Here is a 23,740-nt window from a genome sequence, read left to right on the forward strand (position 1 = left end):
ATGGCATAACTTCTAAATCCATGGTAATAATGGAAGATAGCACCAGTAAGAGGTAGCTGCAGGTGTGCTTGAGTCAGCTCATGCAGCACCCAGCAATTGAACTTATACGTCAAATTTATGCGATGCATAGCGCGAGTAATGGACATGGCACTAACGTCAGTAGTTAGGATTTGAGTATCCCTGCACCCCGGAAGTGCAGTCGACCTTCAAAAGTACTTGGATGTAGTAGTAGGCGGTAATGTAGGCGAGACTGTTTGTCATATACCTAGTTTTTCTAAAATAGTGCGTTAAATGAAGGATGAGAGGCTTGTATAAAAAAAAAAAAAAAAGGGAAATGATTTAATTAAAATTCACGAGTCGAATGTAATATGCGCATTTGAAAGGGTTGGTTTCAGTTGAGTGGGCTGGGATAATATTCTGCATTGCTAAATTAGAAACGAAATGGTCGCTTTTCCTTGAGAGAGGTTAGATCAAGGTTAAGATTTTGAGGGGGAGGTGAAAGTAGTATTTGATGTAATACGTGTTTTGAAAGCGTAAACATCCTGTAAGCGCACAAGGCGAGGCTTGTGAAACTTTCACTTGATCATTACATTTCGAAGCGGTGAGGTTGGTGCTATCATCCTCCATAAGGATTACAATGGAAGCTCGTAATGGTGAGTGAAAAGTAAGGTTTTTTTTGTGTTATTGTTCTTTTATTGTTAAATACTTTCTGCGATAAATGTTAAGCATAAAATTATAATTAAAATTAGTTTATTTTAGAACGCAAACGTAGATGTGTTGACACGTTGGGGGATGTGCAGCCGTCGGAAGATCTTATTTTAAACCTTGCTCCCGAGGAAGGCGAAACCTCCCGCAAAAAACTCAAAAAAATTAAAATATACATTGGAAAAAATGTTTCAATAGAAACTTGTGACTTCAAAAATGTCAATTATGTTTCATTTGTAAGGGTGTATCCCGAAACCGCCACCACCCCCAAAAGATTTAATATAAATATGAATTGTATTGATCGTATAATCGAAGCTTTGGGGGTGATTAAGAGCCACTGTATGTAAAATTAAAAAAAAAAAAGATATCAAAATGCTGATTTTGCTGGAAAGCGGTAGTGGAAGTTAGTAAATTAATATGAATTTTATATAATATTGTAAACAAAAAAGTTCCATTATTTATTTATTATTTTTTTCAAATGATGAATTTTATTCAGTTAGCGCAAGCCCACCGAGGCTATTTGCGCACTTTAAGAACAACATTCGATGCTTCTCAGAAAGATCCGTATGAGATATTCAGAACGGCACGCCCTGCCATATACAACATTTTAAATACTAGATCGAGTTTAAGACTCAGGATTTTAATATGTTTGAAAATATGTTTTGAGAAACTGGGGAAAGATGAAAAAGAAATTAATCAGTGTTTTTATTTTTGTTCTCATTGCGAAAGGATTTTATCCTCTAACCAAATCTACGAAAGCATTGACAGATGCTTTAAAAAGATTTTAAATTTGATAGATAATTTTGTGCGTAATGGAAGCGGGTGGAAAATAAAAAAGTTAGAGTACCTTGACTTACACGTTGGAAACTATCGGGAAAATCGCGGTGGTTGTAAAAACATCGCTTTACCGACGGGATTAAAAAATAGAAAAGCGTTGTTAAATATCAAATGTGGTGACGACAATTGTTTTTTATATTCTGTTGCCGCAAGTGTTTTTCCGAAATCTACTAGAAATCCTCAGAAGGCTTACTTGTATAAAAAGGATATATCACGTTTTAAATTAGGATCCCTCAAATTTCCCTTAGCGTTAGGCGATGTAAAAATGTTTGAAAACCTGAACGATGTATCCATAAACGTGTATGGATATGAGGAAAATGAAATATTACCTTTGCAATTAAGTGAAAAGCGAAATGCGACAAAAACAGTAGATTTGCTATATTTTCAAAAACATTTCTTTTGTATTCGAAATTTTTATCGTCTATTACACGCAAACGAAAAACGAGTAAATTTTTTTTGTAAAACTTGTTTAAGTGGGTTTCAGAGAAGGGAAACGTTAGAGTATCACAAAACTCTTTGCAATGAAAACAAACCGCAGAAAGTTAGCATTCCTAAAAACACGCTTCTTAAATTTACAAATTTAATGAAAATGCATTATCATCCTTTTTGTGTCTTTACCGATTTTGAATGCCTCACGCGCAAGATTCAAACTGCGTTTCCTTCTCCGCAACAGAGTCATACTACCCCAATTGAACAGCATATTCCTATTAGTTATACCCTAATAGTTACTGACGTGGAAGACAAGATTATTTTTCATGAATATTTTTGCGGAGAGAATGTAATGGAACAGTTTTTCACAACGTTGAGCGAAATCAAATCTAAAATTTTGCAAAAGATGAAAGAGTGTTTACCGATGCAGAAGACGTCGGAAAAAAGTTACGATTCAAATATATGTCATATATGTTTGAATCCTTTCTTAGAAGGCGATGTTCGGGTCAGAGATCACTGCCACTGGAGTGATGGGCATGTGAGAGGTCTTGCACATCGCTCCTGTAATTTGAATTTTAAAGTGTCAAACTACATTCCGGTGGTAATTCATAATTTCAGGAATTATGATAGTCACCTGTTACTAAAACACATGCCGAAAATGTATGCAAATAAAGTTAACATTATTCCGGTGAATTTGGAAAAATTCACCATGTTTACACTAGATGAAATGAAATTTATTGATTCGTTTCAATTTTTAGATGCGTCTTTGGACACTTTTGGTGTCGAATTTGAAAACGTCACAACATGAATTTAAATTGTTTAATGCATTTTTTGAGAAAAATCCCCAACGAGAATTGTTATTGCGGAAAGGCGTATTTCCTTACTCATATTTTGCGTCAACATCGGTGTTGGATGAAACTTCGCTTCCACCGCAGAGCGCGTTTAATAATGTATTACAAGGAGAAGCAGTTTCCGACGAAGATTATGTACATGCCACACACGTGTTTCATTCGTTTGGATGTAACACTTTTGCCGATTACTTAGAGAGTTATATCAAAATACAGATGTTATTTTGCTAGCCGAAGTATTTTTATCCTTCAGACGCACCGCTCTAAAATATTACCAGTTGGATCCTGTACATTTTATAACGGCTGCCGAATTAACGTGGAATGCCGGACTGAAAGCGTCTAAAATTGAATTAGAGCTTCTAGGAGATGTGAATCAATACATTTGGTTTGAAAACCAAATGCGAGGAGGTATTTGTTTTCTGGGTAGACGTTATGCTCTTGCAAATAATCCTTATATCCCCGAGAGTTATAAACCCGATTTACCACACACCTATATCTTAGCCTTAGATGCAAATAATCTATACGGGTGTGTAATGAGCCAGCACCTGCCATTGGGAGGTTTTCACTGGTTAAAGGAAAATGAGGTGGAGGCGTTTGATATTTTGTCTTGTGTTGAAGACGGTGATGTGGGGTATATTATCGAATCCGATTTGTTATATCCCTCCCATCTGCATGACCAACACAATGATTTACCGCTAGCACGGGAACATTTTGAACTCACTTTTGACATGCTATCGCCTTATGCCAAAACACTGAGCAAAAAATTTCAGTTAGAGACGACACTTCCATGCAAAAAATTATTACCCAATTTTTTTGAAAAAAAAAATTACATCGCTCATTATTTAAATCTAAAGTTTTACGTAGAACAGGGTTTAATAATTAAGAAAATTCATAGAATTTTAGCTTTCAAACAACGAGCGTGGCTTAAAGAATACATTGCTTTCAATAATATGAAAAGACAAAATGCGTCTAGCGAATTTGAAAAATCTTTCTTTAAAAAGATGAATAACGCTTTCTATGGAAAAACCTGTCAAAATGTTAGGAAACGTATTCGCGTACAGGGCGTTTTTAGTGAGGAACAATGCCAAAAAAAATTAAACAGTCCTCTGCTGGAATATTTTGAAATAATTAATGAAAATTTTTCAGTTTTCAAAATGAAAAAACCAAATTTGTGTCTAGATAAACCGATTTATATAGGTTTCAGCGTTTTAGAATTAGCGAAGTTGCACATGTATAAATTATTCTATTCCCATTTTAAACACTTTTACAAAGAAAAATGCGAGTTGTTATACACAGATACAGATTCTTTGTATCTCTATATAACATATCACCTTTTTAACGGTGATACTGTTAAAAAGACCGCGAAAGGAATCAAAAGGAGCGCGCTCAAAAACATTGGATTTGAAACGTATAAAAACGTTTTCGAAAATGCTTCCCTGATTAGAAATTCTCAATATTCAATCATTTCAAAAAAGCACGAACTGCAAACGATTTTTCAAAATAAAGCTAGCCTCTCGGGATATTATGACAAAAATATTTGTTAGATGATGGAATTCAATCATTGTCTTATGGTCACTATAACACGCGTGAAGAAGACATGAATTAAAAAAAAATGATGGAACTTTTTTGTAACATTTTATTGTAGAGTGTGACATTGTATTTTTATTGTAGAGTGTGACATTATTTTTTTATGCTAATGACCGACAAAAATGTGTTTCCCTCCCATAGAATACCCAGAAGATATGGCTTTATTTCAACCAATTTCTTTGCAAGATATGTGTATTCAAACTATTTTATCTTCGATATTATGTATAGCTGAACTGCATAATGTAGAACTGAATATTCCTCGTATGATTTTAAGAGATATAATAGAGAAAGGTCGATTCTGGATTGATTTTGAAAGTAGTTTCTCCTTAGAGAACAGAGATGTATTTTGGGATGAAAGTTTAACTCTCTATGAAAGAATTCGATTTAATAAGTGGTTTTCTAAACAATTTATTGCCTGGTTTTTCTTTGATGATGATGTTATATTTCTTTTACACCTAAAGATTGCACATATCACATTTGTAAAACATGTAATTGTTCAAAATAATGAGTCTAATATTTATTTGAAAAGCTGCAACAAATGTTTAGAATTGTGGTTACGATGTCAAACAGACACTACCAGAACGAAATGTAAAATTTTCAGAAAATTCAATCATTTCTTATGTTATAATGAAAGGGATACCCTTTCTTATATGCGAAATGAAGATAACTGGTGTGAGATATGTAAGCAAAGTCCTCTGTATTTCATTTGCGACGAGAATTCATGTTGCATTTCTTTTGGAAACTTGATACACGAATGTCCCCGAATTAACCATGATCACTGTTATAATAATTGCTATGGAGGTTATGTAGAAAACTTTTCTTTTAACTGTCGAATATGAACAAAAATACTGATACATTATGGCAATATTCTGATTAATCATTTTTATTTTATAAACACCCTGAAATTTTTGTTGATATGTAATGATTCCATTTATGTTTGTAACAATGTGAAATGTACTTTTTGTTTTATTTGATTACTTATTGTATTATCAATATAACATCTCACATGGTGTAATGAAGATAATGGGTTAGTTTCTATATAAATTTACAACGAAAAATCGTTTTGATTTCTTTAAATGTTCATTTTAATTTCTGATACTTATATGCGAAATGAAGATAATTGGTGTGAGGTATGTAAGCAAAGTTCTCTGTATTTCATTTGCGACAGGAATTTATGTTGCATTTCTTTTGTAAACTTGATACACGAATGTCTCGCGAATTAACCATGATGACTGTTATAATAATTGTTATGGAGGTTATGTAGAAAACTTTTCTTTTAACTGTCGAATATGAATAAAAATACTGACACATTAAGGCAATATTCTGATTTATCATTTTTATTTTATAAACACCCCCTCCATGTATGTTTCGACGAAAAAGAGGGGGGAGGGAAAGAAATTTTTGTTGATATTTAATGATTCCATTTATGTTTGTAATAATGTGAAATGTACTTTTTGTTTCATTTGATTACTTATTGTATTATCAATATAACATCTCACATGGTATAATGAAAATAATGGGTTAGTTCCCATATTGGATTTACATCGAAAAATCGTTTTGATGTTTTTTAAATGTTCATTTTAATTTTTGATACCTTTATATATTTTACAACAGTAATATGTTTTTTGTTTCATTTGATTTTTTCATTGTATCATGCATACAAGAATGATTATTTTGTATTAAGCTTCTGTAATCCTTTAGAAAAAAAATAAAAAAATGGACCTTATCCAAGAGGTCCGGTTTTAGTATCTTCTTGGAGGAATTTACATTTTATTAATTTCTTCAAGGCAGATGCTTTTACCGGAAAACAAAACAGTGGAATAGAAAAATGCAGCTCATAAATAAGTGTAAAAATGTATTATTTATCTATATATCTGATATTTTTTTTCAGAGACAAAAAAAAATTGCATTTGAAAGAAAAAAAATCCTTTTTATTGATCAAATTGTTTGTGTTACACACAAGTGCGATGTAATTCTCGCACAATAGCATCATCATTCAGAATAACAAAGTAAGCAATTTTAATTACATAGCTTTCATCTCTTATACATTCACTTTCATATTCAGTTTTTTTCGAAGAAACACAATCCAACATGCTATTATATAATTTACTACATGCCGAAAAAAGAGCTATTTGTTCATTTTGAATGTATAAGTAGCAATATCCATATTGTTGTTGTGGTTGATGGTCAGCTTTATGAATATGCTTGACCACTTCGGCATTCTTGAAAATTTTCAGGTAATGACGATTTCCTTTCCCGCTAGTGTTTTCATCGTAAAGAGCATTACGAATGCAGTCGCTTAGGTTTTTAAAGAAAAAATGATTAATTTTTTCAACGTGTACTTCTTCAACAGGACTGTTTTCGGAGTTTCCAGTGTGCAAATAGCCGTAACGTTCCATCGTCGACTTCTGAAGCGTTAGTGATGTTTTGCAGGAATAACACGCATATTTATCAAAGACACACAATTTTGTTTCTTGGCATGAAAAGCATGACAACAGCGGCGACGTTTGAATTTTTTTTTAAAAAATTCCCTAATAAAAATTTCATTTTTTTTCTTATCTTTCGTGCAGAGGTCCTTCAAAGAGTACCCTCTTACCATACAAAATAAAAAATAAAGAGCAAATTTTCCGCAGGATGTACTGGTATCATCTTGAAAGCATATTTTATTATAAAATGTTTTGTTAGCGTTGGTCATTAAAAAGTTTAAAATATTTTTGTTAGATGGAGCAAGACCATAACTGTCGAAGTAATATGCCGTGTTGTTTTTCTTAAAATATATCGAAATCCAGTGGCTCCCAGGTAAAGTATGCGGATCCGAATTCACTATAAATGAGGAGTAATGTCTCTTTCGTAAGGGTATGAAATCGGAAGGATATACACCTCCAAATGTTTTTTTGATTCGACTGTCGCCACAGGCATATTGACACAGAGTTAAAGTATCCATTACCGCCTTTGTTCGAAATGAATATTTCTGTATATGCTTTTAAACACTTCTTCGTACACTTGATGTTTCTTTGATGGGAAAATTTCAATAATTTTTTCGGCAAAAGCGAGAAAGAATGCAATGCGCAGGTTCGCTATTTTATTGGAAAACATCATATCGCCTATACTTCGAATTACCTCCTCGCCTGCACCCGCCTCCTTAGCTAGTTCGATAATTTCATTTCCGTATATTTGCAAAACTTCGTCCATGATTTTTAATAATCTGTCGTGACTCCGCGTGACTTGTCTATTTCAATTATGTTCCTGTATTCAGCATAGACTATCAGGGTAACTGTTTCTGGCAAGGCCGCTGCAAATTTGATATCAATGGCTATGTTTCCGCTCTTATTTATGCTTACGTGGCTTTCATTAGATGCCATATCTGGAGTCAAATCAACGGCATATAATGTATACCCATCTTTGTATTCATCAAAGGAGATATTAATGTTGGGGCTTGAATGATATCGATTTAAATCTGTAAAGATGCTTAAATAACTTCGCCCATAAAATGTTTTTTCGAAATTGGGCTGATAGGGTTTGGAAGGTATCATCTGTCCCCCATTTAATATGCATAGGTAGTTTAGGTTATAGTGATGAAATTTAAAAGGATTTCTGTTGATGCTTCCATTATAGGCGGCATTAGATACAAAACCTAGAATGAGACGTGTGGGTAGCTGACCAATAAAAGCGTTTGCTATAGTTGTCGATTGCAAACCGCTCGATATTGCAAAACTTTTTATGTCAATCCTACGAATGGGCATCTTAATAACTCCTTTTTCTAAAGCCTTTTCGTGTGCTATTAGGATGGAGGGAGCCACGCTGACTTTTCTCACGTATAGTTTTGCTAGCTGAATTCTAATTTTATAATTGTCGTTTGCCGACATCAAAGTGAAAACATCTTTATGCCTTTCCAGTTTAATGCGTACATTAACCCCGTTGACTAACAATTTCGGTTGAGTGGCCAAATCGAAGTGCAATGGTCCCACGAGGTCGAGGCTTTGGCTAAGCTTGCAACGATTTGCACGCGTTGTATAACCTTCGTTTTCGTCTCCCACAATATCACGCTTAGATGCAGTATCTTTTGCAAATAAGCCAGCACTCAGTAGATTATCTTGACCTGATTTGGAATAGAACAACAAACTTTCCAAAAGGGCTCTATAAGAATAATTCACTTGTGACGAAACCTGTTTATCATTTAAAAATATTGAACAGTCGGAAAACAATGTGTTTAAAATATAATTAACAGGTGCCACCCCGTCGGCGTCGGTGAGATTGGTATCGTTTTTTTTCGTTATTTTAAGTCGTGTGTGTAGTATCGTATGCGCCAAATCCAAATAGTGTTCACCATTACCGCTAATGTAAAATTCTATGGGCGTCTTATCAGACAATGAAGATACGGGGTGGATTTCCACGAAGGAAGAGGAATCGATGCCCAGTTGTACGGCGACACCATTAAAGAGATCCAATTCGCTCTTAAGGCATATAACCCCCTGAGTTTCCATTACTATTAATCTTTATGTAAAAATATCTGCTTTTGTCTTACAACGCTTGCTCTTTGATTGACGATTTTTCCTCTTGCGCTTTCTTTTTATACCTTCTCCCCTCTGTAATTTTTCAAAAATATCACTTTTTATTTTATTAGAGGTCTCACGTAACCTGCTCCGAGCAGAGTCCTTAAATGACGATCCCGCTGCAACATCTGACAAGACGTTCTTTCCTGTTTGCATCAACTGTTTGCCCAAATAACGACCGGCTCTAAGTGCCAACGGCGTAATGTATCGGCGCAAATCTCCAAAAAACCCATAACCTCGTTGGTGAGGTATACCTTGAAAGTAAACACCACCGCCACCACCAACTTGAGCACAATAATAGGATTCGCACTCTTTCTGATTTAAGTGCATTTCTCTAAGGATGTTTTAAGAAAGTGAGAGGAAAGCTTGAAAAATCTTCAATTTATATAGTTTTCTTACGGCGAAAAGACAGGACTACAAATGTTTTTCCTCCCGTAAAGGTAATTTTTTTCCCGCTACTCGTTCTCAGTTCTATTTCTATCGTTTCCACATAGTGCTTTCGCAAAGGAAAATATATAGTTTTTTCATAATGCTTCACAAATTGATCATTTTTTTCATTCACGCAGGGAATAACCCTTAGCAGCGGAACATGCACATCTCCAACGTGATGTGATTCGATTAAATCGCTGTACACAAAAATTTCTGTAATGCCCCCGTCCAGTTCTAAAGGATAGTCGCTTATATATTTTCCGCTCTTGAAATGGGTGTTGACGAATCCCAGCATGTCTGCCAGCCCTTTCCCAAATGCCAGCTCCGATTCTGGAGAAACTTCTAAAAACACTTTTGAATTCGCTAATTGTCTTAAATGTACGTGTTGAAATTCGCGAAATAAAGTTTCCGGTGATTTATATACGCCTGCGCTGACATGCAAATGTAAAGTTTCTTTTTCAGTCATAGTTACTTCGGGATATCCTTTAATTATAAGTTCCACAGCTTCCCCCCTCCTCCACAGTTAGGGGCAAAAGCACAGGAAACTTTCGCGTTTGCGAAATTATAAGGTTTTCGCGGACGCCGAGTATCCTTAAAAGGGAGGATGCTCTTTCTTGAGTAATATGTTTTCTGACACCTTTATTTCTAGTTGGGACTTCGTCTGATCGTAGGTGAAAGTGACAAAATTTTCCAATTTAAGATCTTGGATATTTTTTGCTACGTCGCCAAAGAGACCCCTAGATACATCTGCTTTTATTAAGGTTAACGGAATCAAATGCAGTTTCGTGCTAGAAGGGCTCCTATTTATGATTGAAAATAACTGATCTTTATTTTCAGCTATTGATCTGAATCTCATCACTTGAGATTTTTTAATAATAGTATCTTCATCTGGTAAGTAAAACATCTGTAACATTTTAGGAGCTTTTCTTTTAGAAATGTGTACTTCGAAACCATTTGCAAGAACCCCGCGAATACTCCTCCCTTCATGTTCTAGAACGAATTTCACAGCGTCCTCTCTACCGAGAATGGTACTAATTTTATCATTCAGTTTTGATAAAAATTCCTCTAGAGAAACATCTGCGTTTACCGAAACTAAAACGCCATAATTAAATGATAAAGTATGGCGTGAAAATTTAATAGGAATGCTTTTCTCCACATTCCTAGTTATTACATAGTCATTGTTATACTCTCCCACATTATACCAATTTCGTGGAATAAAAATTTCAGTTAGACCTACTTCCCAAGAATCGTTCAATAACAGAGGAGAGGCGAGTTTTGTTCGATAAGATGATTGATTGTTTAGAGGGAAATACTGCATGCTCGCATTGCTGGGTAGAGTAACGTAGAATTCGTCTGTCATTTCATCCATGACGCTTTCACCCACGAATTAAACCGTCGATCAAAGCCTTTCCACTTGACGAAATATTCTTTCTTAGCACCGACACCTCTCGTTTGCAGAATTTTTTCCACTCTCCAGAAATCGTGAGAACTCTTTAATACTTTTTGTAACTCTTGTTCGTAAAACCTTCCTTTCAGAACTGTTCCTTTTAAATCTTTAAGCAGATATGTCGGAGGACTCGAAGGATATCTCTTATATATGACAAAAACCTCATCCGTCCAACTGGGCAAATAACCTTTGCGAAATGCTCGCCTTGTTTTAGAAATTCTCACCTGGTCGTTTACCTCAAATTTGTATCTCGGTTTTATGCTATAGCCATACAGTTTTTCAAAAATTTCACTTTCTAGTTCCGGCTTCACGTCGGCAGGTGCATAACCAGTACTACGATGAATACTCAAATTATAGCTTTTCAAAACTGATTTCAAGACATGCACATACCTGTAGGAATTGGTGTAAGTAAATATTCGATAGAGTTTAGATTTTAGCGTTCGATTAAATCGCTCTACAACACTCGCCTTGTATTCGCTGTTAGAGGCATAATGATGTATTCCATGTCTTCTAAAATAGTCACGAACTTTTTTATTAAAAAATTCTTTTCCCTCATCTGTTTGTAAATTCACCACAAAATTTGTCTCCTTAAATAGCTTCTTAAATCCTTCGAGTACAGAATCTGCACTCTTCGATTTTAAAGGAATGGCATACCCGTGTTTAGAAAACACATCAATTGCTGTTAATAAATATTTTACACCATCGTTATATTTAGAGAGCTTAGACAAATCAATCAAATCGCATTGCATTAATTCTCCAATGCCGAAAGACAACACCTTCCGTCGTTTGAAATTAAAGCGAACTGGTTTATGTAACGTATAAGCATCCTGTTTCATTAACCATCGACGCGTCGTTTTCAACGGAAGTTGTGCGGCACGAGCCAATCTTACCACTCCGCCATACGAAGCGGGGTTTTCTACATCGTAATAGATATTTTCTAAAATTGCGTCGGCATCGTTTAAAGCTCCTCCCATTCCTCTTTATAAGGTGCTTGACTTTGATATCTCCCTCTTCTTTCCTGCTGTACTTTATATCTCTGCTGTTTTCTTTTTGTTTGATGATCGAAGTCTTTCACATTTGATGGGGGCCATCGAAAGACATTTTCCTCGCCGCTCGAGGATTTATTTTCTGTGAGGGGGTAGTGCGATGAGGCATCTCTCATGCGAGACAACACATTCTGATTCCCTATCCATGAGCGCGGTATATTAATTTCTTCGATAGCCTTTAGAAATACATCGAAATGCCTTGGCTCTTGAGCATTTTTTATATTTCTCATTAGGTAATTAAAGAAATCCACCATACTGGATCCCTGAATCGTTTTACCGTCAAGAATCATTTCTCCGCGATCGTTCCATGAATAAAGCCTCAATTTTAATTTTTCCGCGACCAGAGGCACCAATCTAGAAAATTTCTGGGGTGTTGATAGAATAATATCCCTAATAACAGGATCTTCCACTTGCTGGAATCCCTTCTCTTCTTTGGTTTCTTTCGCTTCATTCGCAAGGCTCACACGTATAGGTTCTGGTGGTGCGTGCACTGTTCTGTGATACCGCGTGATTAGTTGCCCCAACAACTTTGCTTTCATGTCGTCGGGTAATTTTGCTCTTTCTAATAACGTGTCTATGTCATCTTCCAATCTCAATTCTGGCTTCTGAAGATGATAAGACGATACCAATTCTTCGGATATGAGAGCCACTCTTTTGGCCATTGTAGCCCAAAATTGGGATTAAGAATTTTTTTACAGTCGTTTGCTAATAACTGGTCCTAAAATATCACCCAAGGCAGATATTATTGCCGGAGCAATCAATGGTAAAAAGCCTCCCGATTGGTTGACTAAAATTTTTTTTTTTCTTTTGTATGCTTTCGTGTTTTTTAGATAGCAACCTTAATAGATTCTTATATTTTTTCAGCTTACGTACATTAACGGGGATATTTCCATTCAAAATATTTAAACAAACTTCGCAGAGAGATAAAATTTGATCCTTATTTGCAGTCTGTAACAAAGCACGTTTCTGCGATGGGTGGGAATGAGCTAATATTCGCAAGAAATGATACTGCTTTTTCAAATTCTTCTTCGTCATTTCGGACGAAATAACCACAGTATTCCGTCTTTATCTGGAAACAGATTTTCGCGCATCCGATACTCCTCCGATGTTTGAGGGTGTAAGTCAATAACTAAATAACCAAAGGGTTTCGTTGTTGCTTTTATATAAGCATCCGTCAAAAAATGCCAGTTCTGAGGATATAACTGTCGTCCTAAGCAACTAACTTGGGAGACATCTCTTGCATTTTTAAACAAAATGATATAATGCGCATTAAGACTAATGTCGCGCATAACCTTTAAACGAGGGAATAAGTTTTGTAATATCACTATAACGCTGACTTCACAATGGTGTGAGGCGGCGGTAAAAAGATCGGCAATTTTCTCATTTAGTCGATGCATCAGGTCATCGACCACTATCAAATCCCCTTTTTCGTATCTATCCGGAAGACCTTGAATGAATTCAATGTCTGGTTCTTCCCAAAACCAAGATGCGGAATACGAATAACACCATTTTACTTTTCTGATAGGGGCTTCATATATTCGATTTCGTATCATTTCGCGTACCAGCGAAGTTTTACCTGATTGACTCGGGCCAATAACCAAACAGGAACTTGGATGTTTGAATTTTAACATCGCTGATAAATTCCTTTTTTTTTTTTCTTTAACAAAAATATATTTACATTCATCCAACCGTTTCCGATATCCGAGGACTCAAATGTCTATACATTTTGTCTGCAAAAACTGCATAGTTTCATAAATTCCCCCCTCATCATTTGTCCGCCAATTATATCGGCTTTCAACATATCGATATCTTTCCAAAAATAACGTATATCATAAACTGTTTTATTCTCTTTTACACATACATGCAAAAACAATTTTCGACCAATATAAACTGATTCCTTACAAGTAGAATTTCTTAAATCCACTTTCCCTTCACCCCATTCACAATTCCTCATTAATTCTCCGAAAAATATTCCTACGACGACTATTGTTATTGCCAAAAATAAAACGAAATTTATAATAAAAATACTCCATTTTGTTGCACTCATCTTGCATCTACTACTCTTAATTCTCACTTTCAACTCCCTTTTTATACTAAATATTTCCAAAAAGAAAAAAAAAAAAAAAAAAAAAAAAAAAAAAAAGAAAAACGAAAATGCACAAGCGAACTCAAGACAACGAACCCAATGAATGACCTGACGTTTTATGGGTTACTGCTGGTCGTCTCAGACCCCCCGCCGTCCAAAGAAGGTTAAAAAAACTACCAAAAGAAAAGAAGAAGATACTACTTTTAAGAAAATCGAAGGCGTTTTATGAATGGTGTACGAGGGGGACAAGCATTCACAACGTCGCTGCTGTCCTTCACTTACACCATCCAAAAAACGTTAAAAATACTACAAAAAAGCACTCACAGCTGGTGGCTATCAAACAAAAGAAACCTACCGATCGACAACAAACATGTTCCAAAAGTCAACAACCGAGAGGTCAGTCTCTAACTAAAGCAATCCCATTTTAGAAAAAACATGGTATATGACAAACAGTCTCGCCTACATTACCGCCTACTACTATATCCAAGTACTTTTGAAGGTCGACTGCACTTCCGGGGTGCAGGGATACTCAAATCCTAACTACTAACGTCTAACTCTTCAGCTTTCCCTTTCTCGAGAGCATACGCAAGCCCTTGAGTGGTTGCATACTTATGTTCAACAAGTTCTTACAGGCAGGCCTCATCAACATCAACAGGTCGGCCAGAGTACTCTACTTCTTCAGTATAGTTCATAGTCCTTGTTTTTCAACTTTAGGTACGAAACCTTCAGTGTCATATGATATAACAATGGTAGCGTAGCCGAGTGGTCTAAGGCGCTGGTTTTAGTACCTAAAGTTGTACACACGATTTGGTAGATTTGGTAGTGATTCTGTAGCTGACTTTTTGCCCTCAAGCATTTTGCTGACTTTTTGCCCCTCAAAGAAATAAATGCCAATATTGATTATATAGCAAATATTAAGAATGGAGTCATCGCGATCAGCAGCACTTCAAAGGAAGAACGCAACAAGATTACTAACGCCATAAACGTTTCCGAAGAAGCAAATAACTTAATAGAAATAAAAACACCAAGGGTTAAAAAACCGAAAATCTCAATCAATAATATCCCGAATACGTTACCACCAAAATTAGTTCTCGAAGAACTAGTTGACCAACTAATGATTGATAAAGAGGAGATTTCACCTCTCTTTTACACAAAAGGCAAAAACCCCAACACCATTAAGTGGGTTCTCGAATGCTCCCCTCGTACTCTATCAAAATGTATTGAACGTAGGAAAATTATAATTAATTGGAGCATTCTCCCAATCTCAGAATTCTACGGAGTGAGGAGATGCTACAGATGCCAAGATTTCTCACATTCTGGTAGTGCATGCAAATTTAGGACTTATTGCGCTTTCTGTGGCGGACCTCACTCCATAAGGAATTGCAAAGAAGACGTACCGGATTGTATCAACTGTAAACTGTTCAACTGCACATATGGAACCTACATCAATACTTCACATGCTGCATTCACCCCCAAATGCCCATTATATCAGAGGGAAATCTCAAAAATTAAAGCTGCTGCAGTTTACACATCAAAGCAAGAAGAATAGTTAGCTTACTACCTAGTTTCTTTTAAGTTAATTTAAACTTCCCTTTCTGTACATGAATTCATCAAGTACTACCGCCGCCCCTTCAGTTCCCCAATCTCAACTGTTTACGACAATTTTACACAATAATTCGCCTCCACAGGACAAGCTTAGAATCCTTCAAATAAACTTAGGCAGAGGAAAAAAGGTGTCAGAACAACTTAGTGAAGTAATTGAAAATAACAATCATGATGTAATTTGCATTACTGAGCCGTATTGCGTAAAAGGTGAAGTTAGATGCCTTCCCCTTCACTGGCAAATATTTCAATCTACCGAAAAGGATCCTCTAGTTAACCCACGTGCCAGTATCATAGTCACCAATACCAAATGGTCGCCTACAATTATATTAAGCCATAGAGATGTGATGACGATAAGTATTAACTGTAAATCAGAACAGCTATTAATTACTTCCATTTACTGCTCACCACGAGAGGATATGGGGCCGAATCTCCACACATTAGAAAATATCTTTAGTAATCTCAGAAGATCACAGCACGTGATTACAGGTGACTTCAATGCTCACCATCAAATGTGGCATTACAACAATACAGATAATAGAGGACATACACTAGCTGACTTTATTGCTACACACAATCTGTATATACATAACCTCTCTTCAGACACTCCTACATTTGAAACAACAAATGGTAAAGGATGGCCGGACTTGACACTGTCAACATTGAATATCTCCAATAAAATACAAGAATGGAAAGTTCTTGATGATCCAAGCCACTCAGATCATAACTACATCTCATTTGAATTATCAGAAGAAATCCCCGACCTCAAATTAAGAAGATTTTCAATCTCAAAGCAAAAAGCAAGGCAATTTGGAAGAAAAATCTCCACATGTCTTCAGTATGCGGAGAAACTTATAGATAAATGCACATCACCCGATGCAGTCCATGATTTAATGGAAACAATTATCAAAACAATACAGGAGACAGCGACCAACACATTTAAACTCCGTAACAACAACAAGATTACGAAGACTAACTGGTGGACAAAGGAATTAAGACGTGAAAAGCAACATACAAGGGCCCTTCGTAGAAAAATGAAAAGTGCTCCAGAAGGGTTGAAAATGGAAATATGGATAAAATACAAGCAACAATTAGCAAATTACAAAAAGAAAATAACTGAAGCAAAATTACGCAGCTGGAAGAATTACTGCTGTAGTAATAAAGATACATACGGCCAGCTGTATAAAATGGCTACAAGTAAAGTTTTTAGTCCCTCACATATCGGTCTTTCGAGAGATCAACTCTCACGTAACAGCCAGCTTGGTAATGTCACTGAAAAGATTCTCAACAATATTCTAGATGTTGTTTTCCTAAAAGATAATGCAGAAGACGACGGCCACTCACATTCCGACATTAGATACAATAATACCGCTCCAAATACTCCAGACGATGTGGAATTCCACTCACAAGAAATTTCAAAAATTATTAAGTATCTTCCGAATAATAAAGCTCCGGGACCTGACGGATTAGACAACAGGATTATTAAGATAATTCACCACGCAATGCCTTTTCTGTTGCACAAACTACTAAACCTCTGCCTCAAATTTTATGTCTTCCCTAATTGTCTCAAACAGGGACAAACAATACTATTCAAGAAAAATAATAAAGATCCTACGGATCCGGAAGCCTTCAGACCAATCAACCTCTTACCTGCAATAGGTAAACTTTTGGAACGTGCAATCGCGGGCAGATTACGCCACCACTTAGAGAAAAACGAAACCATAAGCCCCAACCAATACGGCTTCAGACCTCTCAAATCTACATGACACGCGATAGTAGAACTTCAAGAGCAGATCCGTAGGAATAAATCTTCAGCTCTCCATACAGCAGTACTCTGCATGGATCTCAAAAATGCGTTTGATTCCGTGTGGTGGCCTGGTATCCTTGAAGCCTTGCGCAACATTAAATGCCCTCGGAACATATTCAAGCTAATGAATAGTTTCCTAACAAACAGAGCAACGATAATCATCAGCAACAACTGTATAGTAGAAAGAAGAATAACGAGGGGCTGTCCACAGGGCTCTTGTCTAAGTGCAGACCTGTGGAACATCACCTTCAATTATATCACCTCCTACAAGTGGCCGGACCATACAAAGCTCATCGCCTTTGCCGACGATGTGGCCTTTGTAACAAATGGGCATTCAAGAGACATACTAGAAAAGAATAGTAACGAGACTCTCTCCATATTCCATTCCCTCTGCGTCAATCAAAAACTAATAATTTCAGAGCCCAAATCACATATTATTTTATTTCCAAAACCGGGCAAATCGCTACAAAGGCTACCTTGCATTAAAATCAATAATAGAAGAATCAAGATCTCAAAAGAAATCAAATTCCTCGGATTGAAAATTGACCAAAAGTTTTCTTGGATCCCACACCTCATGGAAATTCGGAAGAAGACCCAAACTATTTCTAGAGCCCTCGCAAGGATGCAAGGCACAACGTGGGGCCTCAAGTCGAGGATGCAAAACATTCTCTATAATACCGTGATCGAAAAAATAATCCTCTACGGGGCATCAGCATGGACTCACCCTATGACAGTGAAAAAGAAAAGACTCTTAGCTTCGATCCAACGCCCCTTCCTCTTACAAATAGCAAAAGCATACAGAACTACCTCAACGGCAGCTCTCTGTGTATTAACAGGAATCCCACCCCTCCACCTGAAAGCAAAAGAAGATGCAGACTTAGCCACGTTATTCCACCTCAAGAAAAACATAGAGGTAGAAGATCAAAACCTGTGCCCCCTTGATTTTGAACAGCCACGAAATCCTTACCTAAGACACCCTGCAGTACATGCAAAACTCAGAATATCTACAAAAGAAGACACCCTCAGTGTACCTTCATTTCCAGTCGTGTACACAGATGGGTCAAAGTTAAACGAAGAAGTAGGATGCGCGTTCTTTGCACTCCTCTCAGAACAAGAAACAACAGAATGGAAAGGACACCTAAGGAACAACAACAGCGTTTTCCAAGCTGAGCTTTCAGCCATAAAACACGCTATTCTATGGTCTCATCAAAAGCATCTAACATATGTTACCATCTACAGTGATAGCCAAGCGGCAATTAAAGCTGTCAATGATGCAACAAACAAATCATCAATAGTGCAAGATATCTACGATTTATTATCACAGCGCAAGAGAACATTTATAAAAATAAAGTGGGTAAAAGCGCATGCTGGACAAGCCCAAAATGAAAGGGCAGATGCGCTTGCTAAAAATGCAGCTCAAGACCCATCTTTACCTCCAATCAATGTCCCATTCCCTAAATCGTATGTGAAACATATGTTGAAAAAAATTACATTAAAAAAATGGCAAACTGAATGGGAAAATGCAGAAATAGGTAGAAGGCTTTTCAACTTCTACAAGAAACCCACATATGATCCAATCTCTTATAACTTCTTCATCAACATATTCTTATCTGGGCATGGTCCTTTCCCCACGTACTACTTTGCACGAAATTTGAGCGAATCAGACAAGTGCGTATGTGGGGAAAAGGGAGACCCAGAGCACTATATTTTCAAGTGCCAGCTCACAAAAGAGCTACACTGCAAAGGAAGGTCACAAATTACGCCTGAGTACATTAAATGCATGCTAACGATACCTCATTTACAACAAAAGGTTTCCTTGATTATGAAGAAACTTTTTGCATATAAAAGAGAAGACATATGTCAAAATGCTATCGCATCTGTATAAATACCTCTTATTCTACAACTTGCAAAAATAATGCAAGATTTCAGAAATATTGCAAGTGTCTGAAACAGGCTAAATATGGTATAAATAGTTTTTATAAAATAGTTACATTAAGAATTTGGACTGTATTAGTGTAATAATTAAATCATTAATTAAAAAATAATGTAAATAATATACGACTCTATTAGATATATTAGTGTAAATGTAAGTATTATGTGATTTTCTAATGTATATTTTCTGTATTTATGATACATTAATTTACAAAAATAATAATGTAAGACTTCAGTGCTGATGCATTTGTGTATAACAAGTTAAAAAAATGAAAGGAAATGTATTAATAAGAGAATTCGCCTTAGTAATTCAACTAAGTATGATAAAATGCACAAAAAAAAAAAAAAAAAAAAAATCTTCAATTAGCTCTTTAAAATGATGTTTATTTTAATTCGATGTAACTAGATATACTAATGTAAATATATTGTTTGTATGAAGTACAATGTACAATGAAAGTTTGTATGTATGTTCGAAGTAATTATGTTATTTCAATCTGCCATAATCCAACTTTTGTTGATAGGTTAATTTCTTTGCAATAATTGTATACTATGTCTTTGTAATTGTATATTCAATACGTAAGTCTAATATTAATGTAAAATTACTATGTAAATGTCTTGGTAGGCTAGCATCCGATGCGGGCCAACTAAAAGCCCAGCGGGGTACAGTAGTGCGGCGGAGCAACACCTGTAAAAGTCACTGACGAAGTTCTGGTGCTCCGTCCACTTTTCCCTGTGAAGAAACTGATGGTCCTAATCCGGTAGTGTGATAGTTCCATTTCCCACATCTTGTCCTTAATGATAACAGTACTTTTTTATAAATTTCACAACACACTGTTCTAAAGCAAGTTCCTCTCTTTCAAATGCCGAAAATTTTTTGACAAAATATGATCAAATATGCCAGCGTGAAATGTTTGCGCAGAGGATATTTGCAGTGGCAGGATACTTTCATTAAAACTCGAAAGCTTGTTTTGATTGTTGGGAAAGACATTTCATGTCGTAAGAAGTCACATCTTTGTAATGCCCGGAAAATGTTTTCTGGTACTCTGCTTCTTGAATGACATAGTGCTTGTTTTTTGAACTTTCGGTACCAAATATTCAGTGTCATGTAATATAATATTAATACTTAAAGTTGTACACATGATTTTCTCACATTCTGTAGCTGACCTTTTGCAACATAACTGGAAGCAAATGACGATTCTAATCTGCTAGTGTGATAGTTCCACTTCAGACGCCTTGTACTTAATGATTACTGTGTAGAGACATTAGGTTATTTCGAAGCTGGAGAGATGAAAAATGAGCAACGTCTTCGCCTGGACTTGAACCACGGACCTCTCGAGTACGCTCCGAGCGTGCTGACCACTACACTACGAAGGCGAGAGAAATACTTTGTATAGTCCCTCTACGAGGGCGACTTGGACCGAATCGCCAAATTCTGATGGTGAAAAATCATCATTCGCCGCCTTTTTTAGTTCGGGCGCCACTGTAGATTTATTAGGTATTTTAGAAGCACGAGAGATGAAAAATGAACAACGCCCTCGCCGAGAATTGAACCACGGGCCTCTGGAATACGCCCCCAGTGTGCAGACCACTACACTACGAAGGCATGCTAAGAAGGGGGGAGAAATACCTTCTAACGATATTTTTTTTATAAATTTCGGAGCATACTGTTCTAAAGCAAGCCTCTTCCGTTCAAATGCCAAAAATTGTTTGAAAATATGATTAAATACGCCAATGTGAAGTGTTTGTCCAGATGACATTTGCAGTGGCACGATACTTTCATTAAAACCTGATAACTTGCTTTGATTGTTGGGAAACACATTTCATGTAGTAAGAAGTCTCACATCTTTGTAATGCACGGAAAATGTTTTCTGATACACTAGTTTCTGGTACTCTCCTTCTTGAATGCCATAATTCTTGTTTTTGAATTTTCGGTCCCAAACCTTCATAAATTATTTATTATTTTTTTTTAATGTTATAGTTTTATATGACATAACATTAGTACCTAAAGTTGTACACATGATTTGGTGACATTCTGTAACTGACATTTTGCAACATATCTGGAAGTAAATGATGCTTCTAATCTGGCAGTTTGGTAGTTCCATTTCAGATACATTGTACTTAATGATAACAATATTTCTGTATACATTACATAACTTGTTCATCAAGTTTATGCGATGTACAGCGCGACTAACACTCTCTTATACTCTTTTAGACAAAGATAAAAAAGATAAAAATAAGATAAAAAGCATATTATTTGGATGGGAAACAAAGAAACAGCGTTGTTTGGAGCGATGAGTCCAAAATATCCATATCTGATTCAGTGACGCAGCTACAGATTTTACGGTCCTTGAATTAGCTACCCTTCTTGTCATTCAAACAAGTCAGAAAGCTATGTAGGGAAATAACTTAAAATTCTACCTTCATTTTTGAAGAAAATTTTAATTCAAAATTACTTTGTTATTTTGTTTGCTTTTACTTAATTGCTCCAACTGCTGTTATGTAGAAAGTATAGAAAGATTTCTTAAATGCATAACATATACATCTGTTGTTCTTAAGAAAACCTCTTTAATGAATTTTTTTCAGAAAACTCTTCTAACAATAGCAAAACTTAAAAGTAGATAGAAAAATGTTAGCCGAGCGCACTCTACAAGTTAAAAAAAATATTTTTCATGTATATAAATTAAAATATACTAAAAAAAATTTAAATTTTTAAATAAAAATAAAAGCATTAAATAACCCCTTTCGCAAGGATTTTGCCCGTCTATAAAATTTATCTACTCTAGCTCCTCTTACAGCAACTGTGGGAAAAACTGTAGTATTACAATATTTGAAAGTTTCTTCTGGAGACTGTATTTACTTTGTTCTATTTTGGTAAGTTTGTATTAATTTTTTACTCTGGAGATTATATTACTGATAAACTGGAAAAATTCAAAAGGTGCGCCTTCTACGTTCTTGTCTCGTTTTCTCTAACAATAACAGAAGAAAACTCCGAAATAATTATTTCTTAAGGAGAAATACTGCCTTATTAATCTCATCATAATCATAAAAAATAGTATAACAAAAGCATGTTAGCTGTTGAAATCTCGTTGTGATTTCTCTACGTTCTTTATTTAGAGTAAAAACTATTTTTCTTCTCAGTTTAATTTCATATGGCAATTCGGAATCTCATTATCCTTTACTTGCCTCGACGGGCCACATGATTAACCCCTATAGAATCATGCGTTAGGTAAAAAATGCCGCCCCCAAAAATCTGCATCCCGGGGCGGACCGCCCCTCCTCTATCTATGCAACTGAGCTGATAGCGATGAAATGTGTTCAAATGAAGAATTGGAGATCTGCTGTCTGAATGCGCAATATTTATTGTTAGTCATCCAGTTAGTGCTAAGTTGTGAGTCTATATGATAATCAAAAGGGTGGGGAAATCTGTGTAATTAATGGCCCTTTAAATAGAAAGGGCCCACCAGCGGCCGAGCGGTAAAATCGCTGAACACTGGTAGTTCGGTCCGAGGTTCGAATCCCGCGAACGGGCTGGCTGCATGGGCGTTTTCGTGGTTTTCTCCATGTGTAACGTGTATACGAGCCAGTTTCCCTTAGAAAGTCCTCCCCTTAGGCAGATAGCCCTAGTGTGCTTTGCCGTAATTAAATACACACCACCAACACCTTTAAATAGAGAAGAAAATACATCAGTGTACAATGTATTGGAGTCAAAGACACTACTAGCAGCCCTTGTCAACTTCTGCAAAAGATATTAAAAAATTGAAAAACATAAATCCTTTAAAGATAAAAAGAATTTGCAATCTGACTTTGATATGACAATCGCACCTTTCAGGTTACATCTGAAACACTTTTAAGCTAAGCAGTTACAAAAAGTCTATTAGCTTAAGATTCAGTTCTCCAGAAATTAAAGAAATGGAGCATTAAATATTTTATCGATAGGGAACTGTTTAAAATAGTCGAAAAAAATATATGATATTGTTTAATGCTACGTAAAGATTTGTATCCTAAATAAAAAAAAAATACTAATTATTCAAGATATTAGATGTGCCGTTGATGTCCACTTTTATTCGTGGAAATTGATCCGAAGAGAAAAAAATAGTGGATTTTTAGCCGAAATTTCTCCCCTCACTTAAAGAGCTCAAAGAAACCCTTCTTAAGGTACCCTGATGCTCGATTGCCATAGTTTGGTTGCACATTTGGCTATAACTTGCTATATTTGGCGTATTAATGAAATGCACTTCTTTCTTTGATGAAACAATCGAACAATGGTGGAATACAATTAATATAAATTTGATGGTGTTTAAAATTAATTATAATTTCAAATTAAGATAAAAAATGCGAGTAGTTTTGCTATACACTTTCAAGCACGAAATTGCCCAACAATTGTAAATTAAAATCACATGGATTCACTTTATTTCACAGGATCACTTGCTCC

The 23,740-nt window shown here is 35.8% G+C and overlaps 1 protein-coding gene and 1 long non-coding RNA gene across 3 annotated transcripts; one reads left to right on the top strand and one right to left on the bottom strand.

Annotated features, from left to right (window-relative positions):
* LOC146995941 (uncharacterized) lies at positions 1-6,147 on the top strand. 2 transcript variants are annotated; one of them, XR_015042713.1, is made up of 2 exons: positions 1-664; positions 760-6,147. It is a non-coding gene; the product is annotated as an uncharacterized LOC146995941 (long non-coding RNA). The 2 variants fall into 2 exon arrangements; XR_015042712.1 differs by having other exon boundaries at positions 1-653.
* Positions 6,148-7,603: 1,456 nt separating this feature from the next.
* On the bottom strand, positions 7,604-8,890 carry LOC146995942 (uncharacterized protein F54H12.2-like). Its single transcript, XM_085823024.1, has one exon. The coding sequence runs from the start codon at positions 8,888-8,890 to the stop codon at positions 7,604-7,606; it is 1,287 nt and encodes a 428-aa protein (XP_085679150.1).
* Between the last annotated feature and the right edge of the window lie 14,850 nt (positions 8,891-23,740).

The sequence above is a fragment of the Stegodyphus dumicola genome, chromosome 8 (genome assembly GCF_044657685.1).
Source record: "Stegodyphus dumicola isolate Sdum_Otavi_A_Nest chromosome 8, ASM4465768v1".
In the NCBI taxonomy this organism is placed as follows: domain Eukaryota; kingdom Metazoa; phylum Arthropoda; class Arachnida; order Araneae; family Eresidae; genus Stegodyphus; species Stegodyphus dumicola.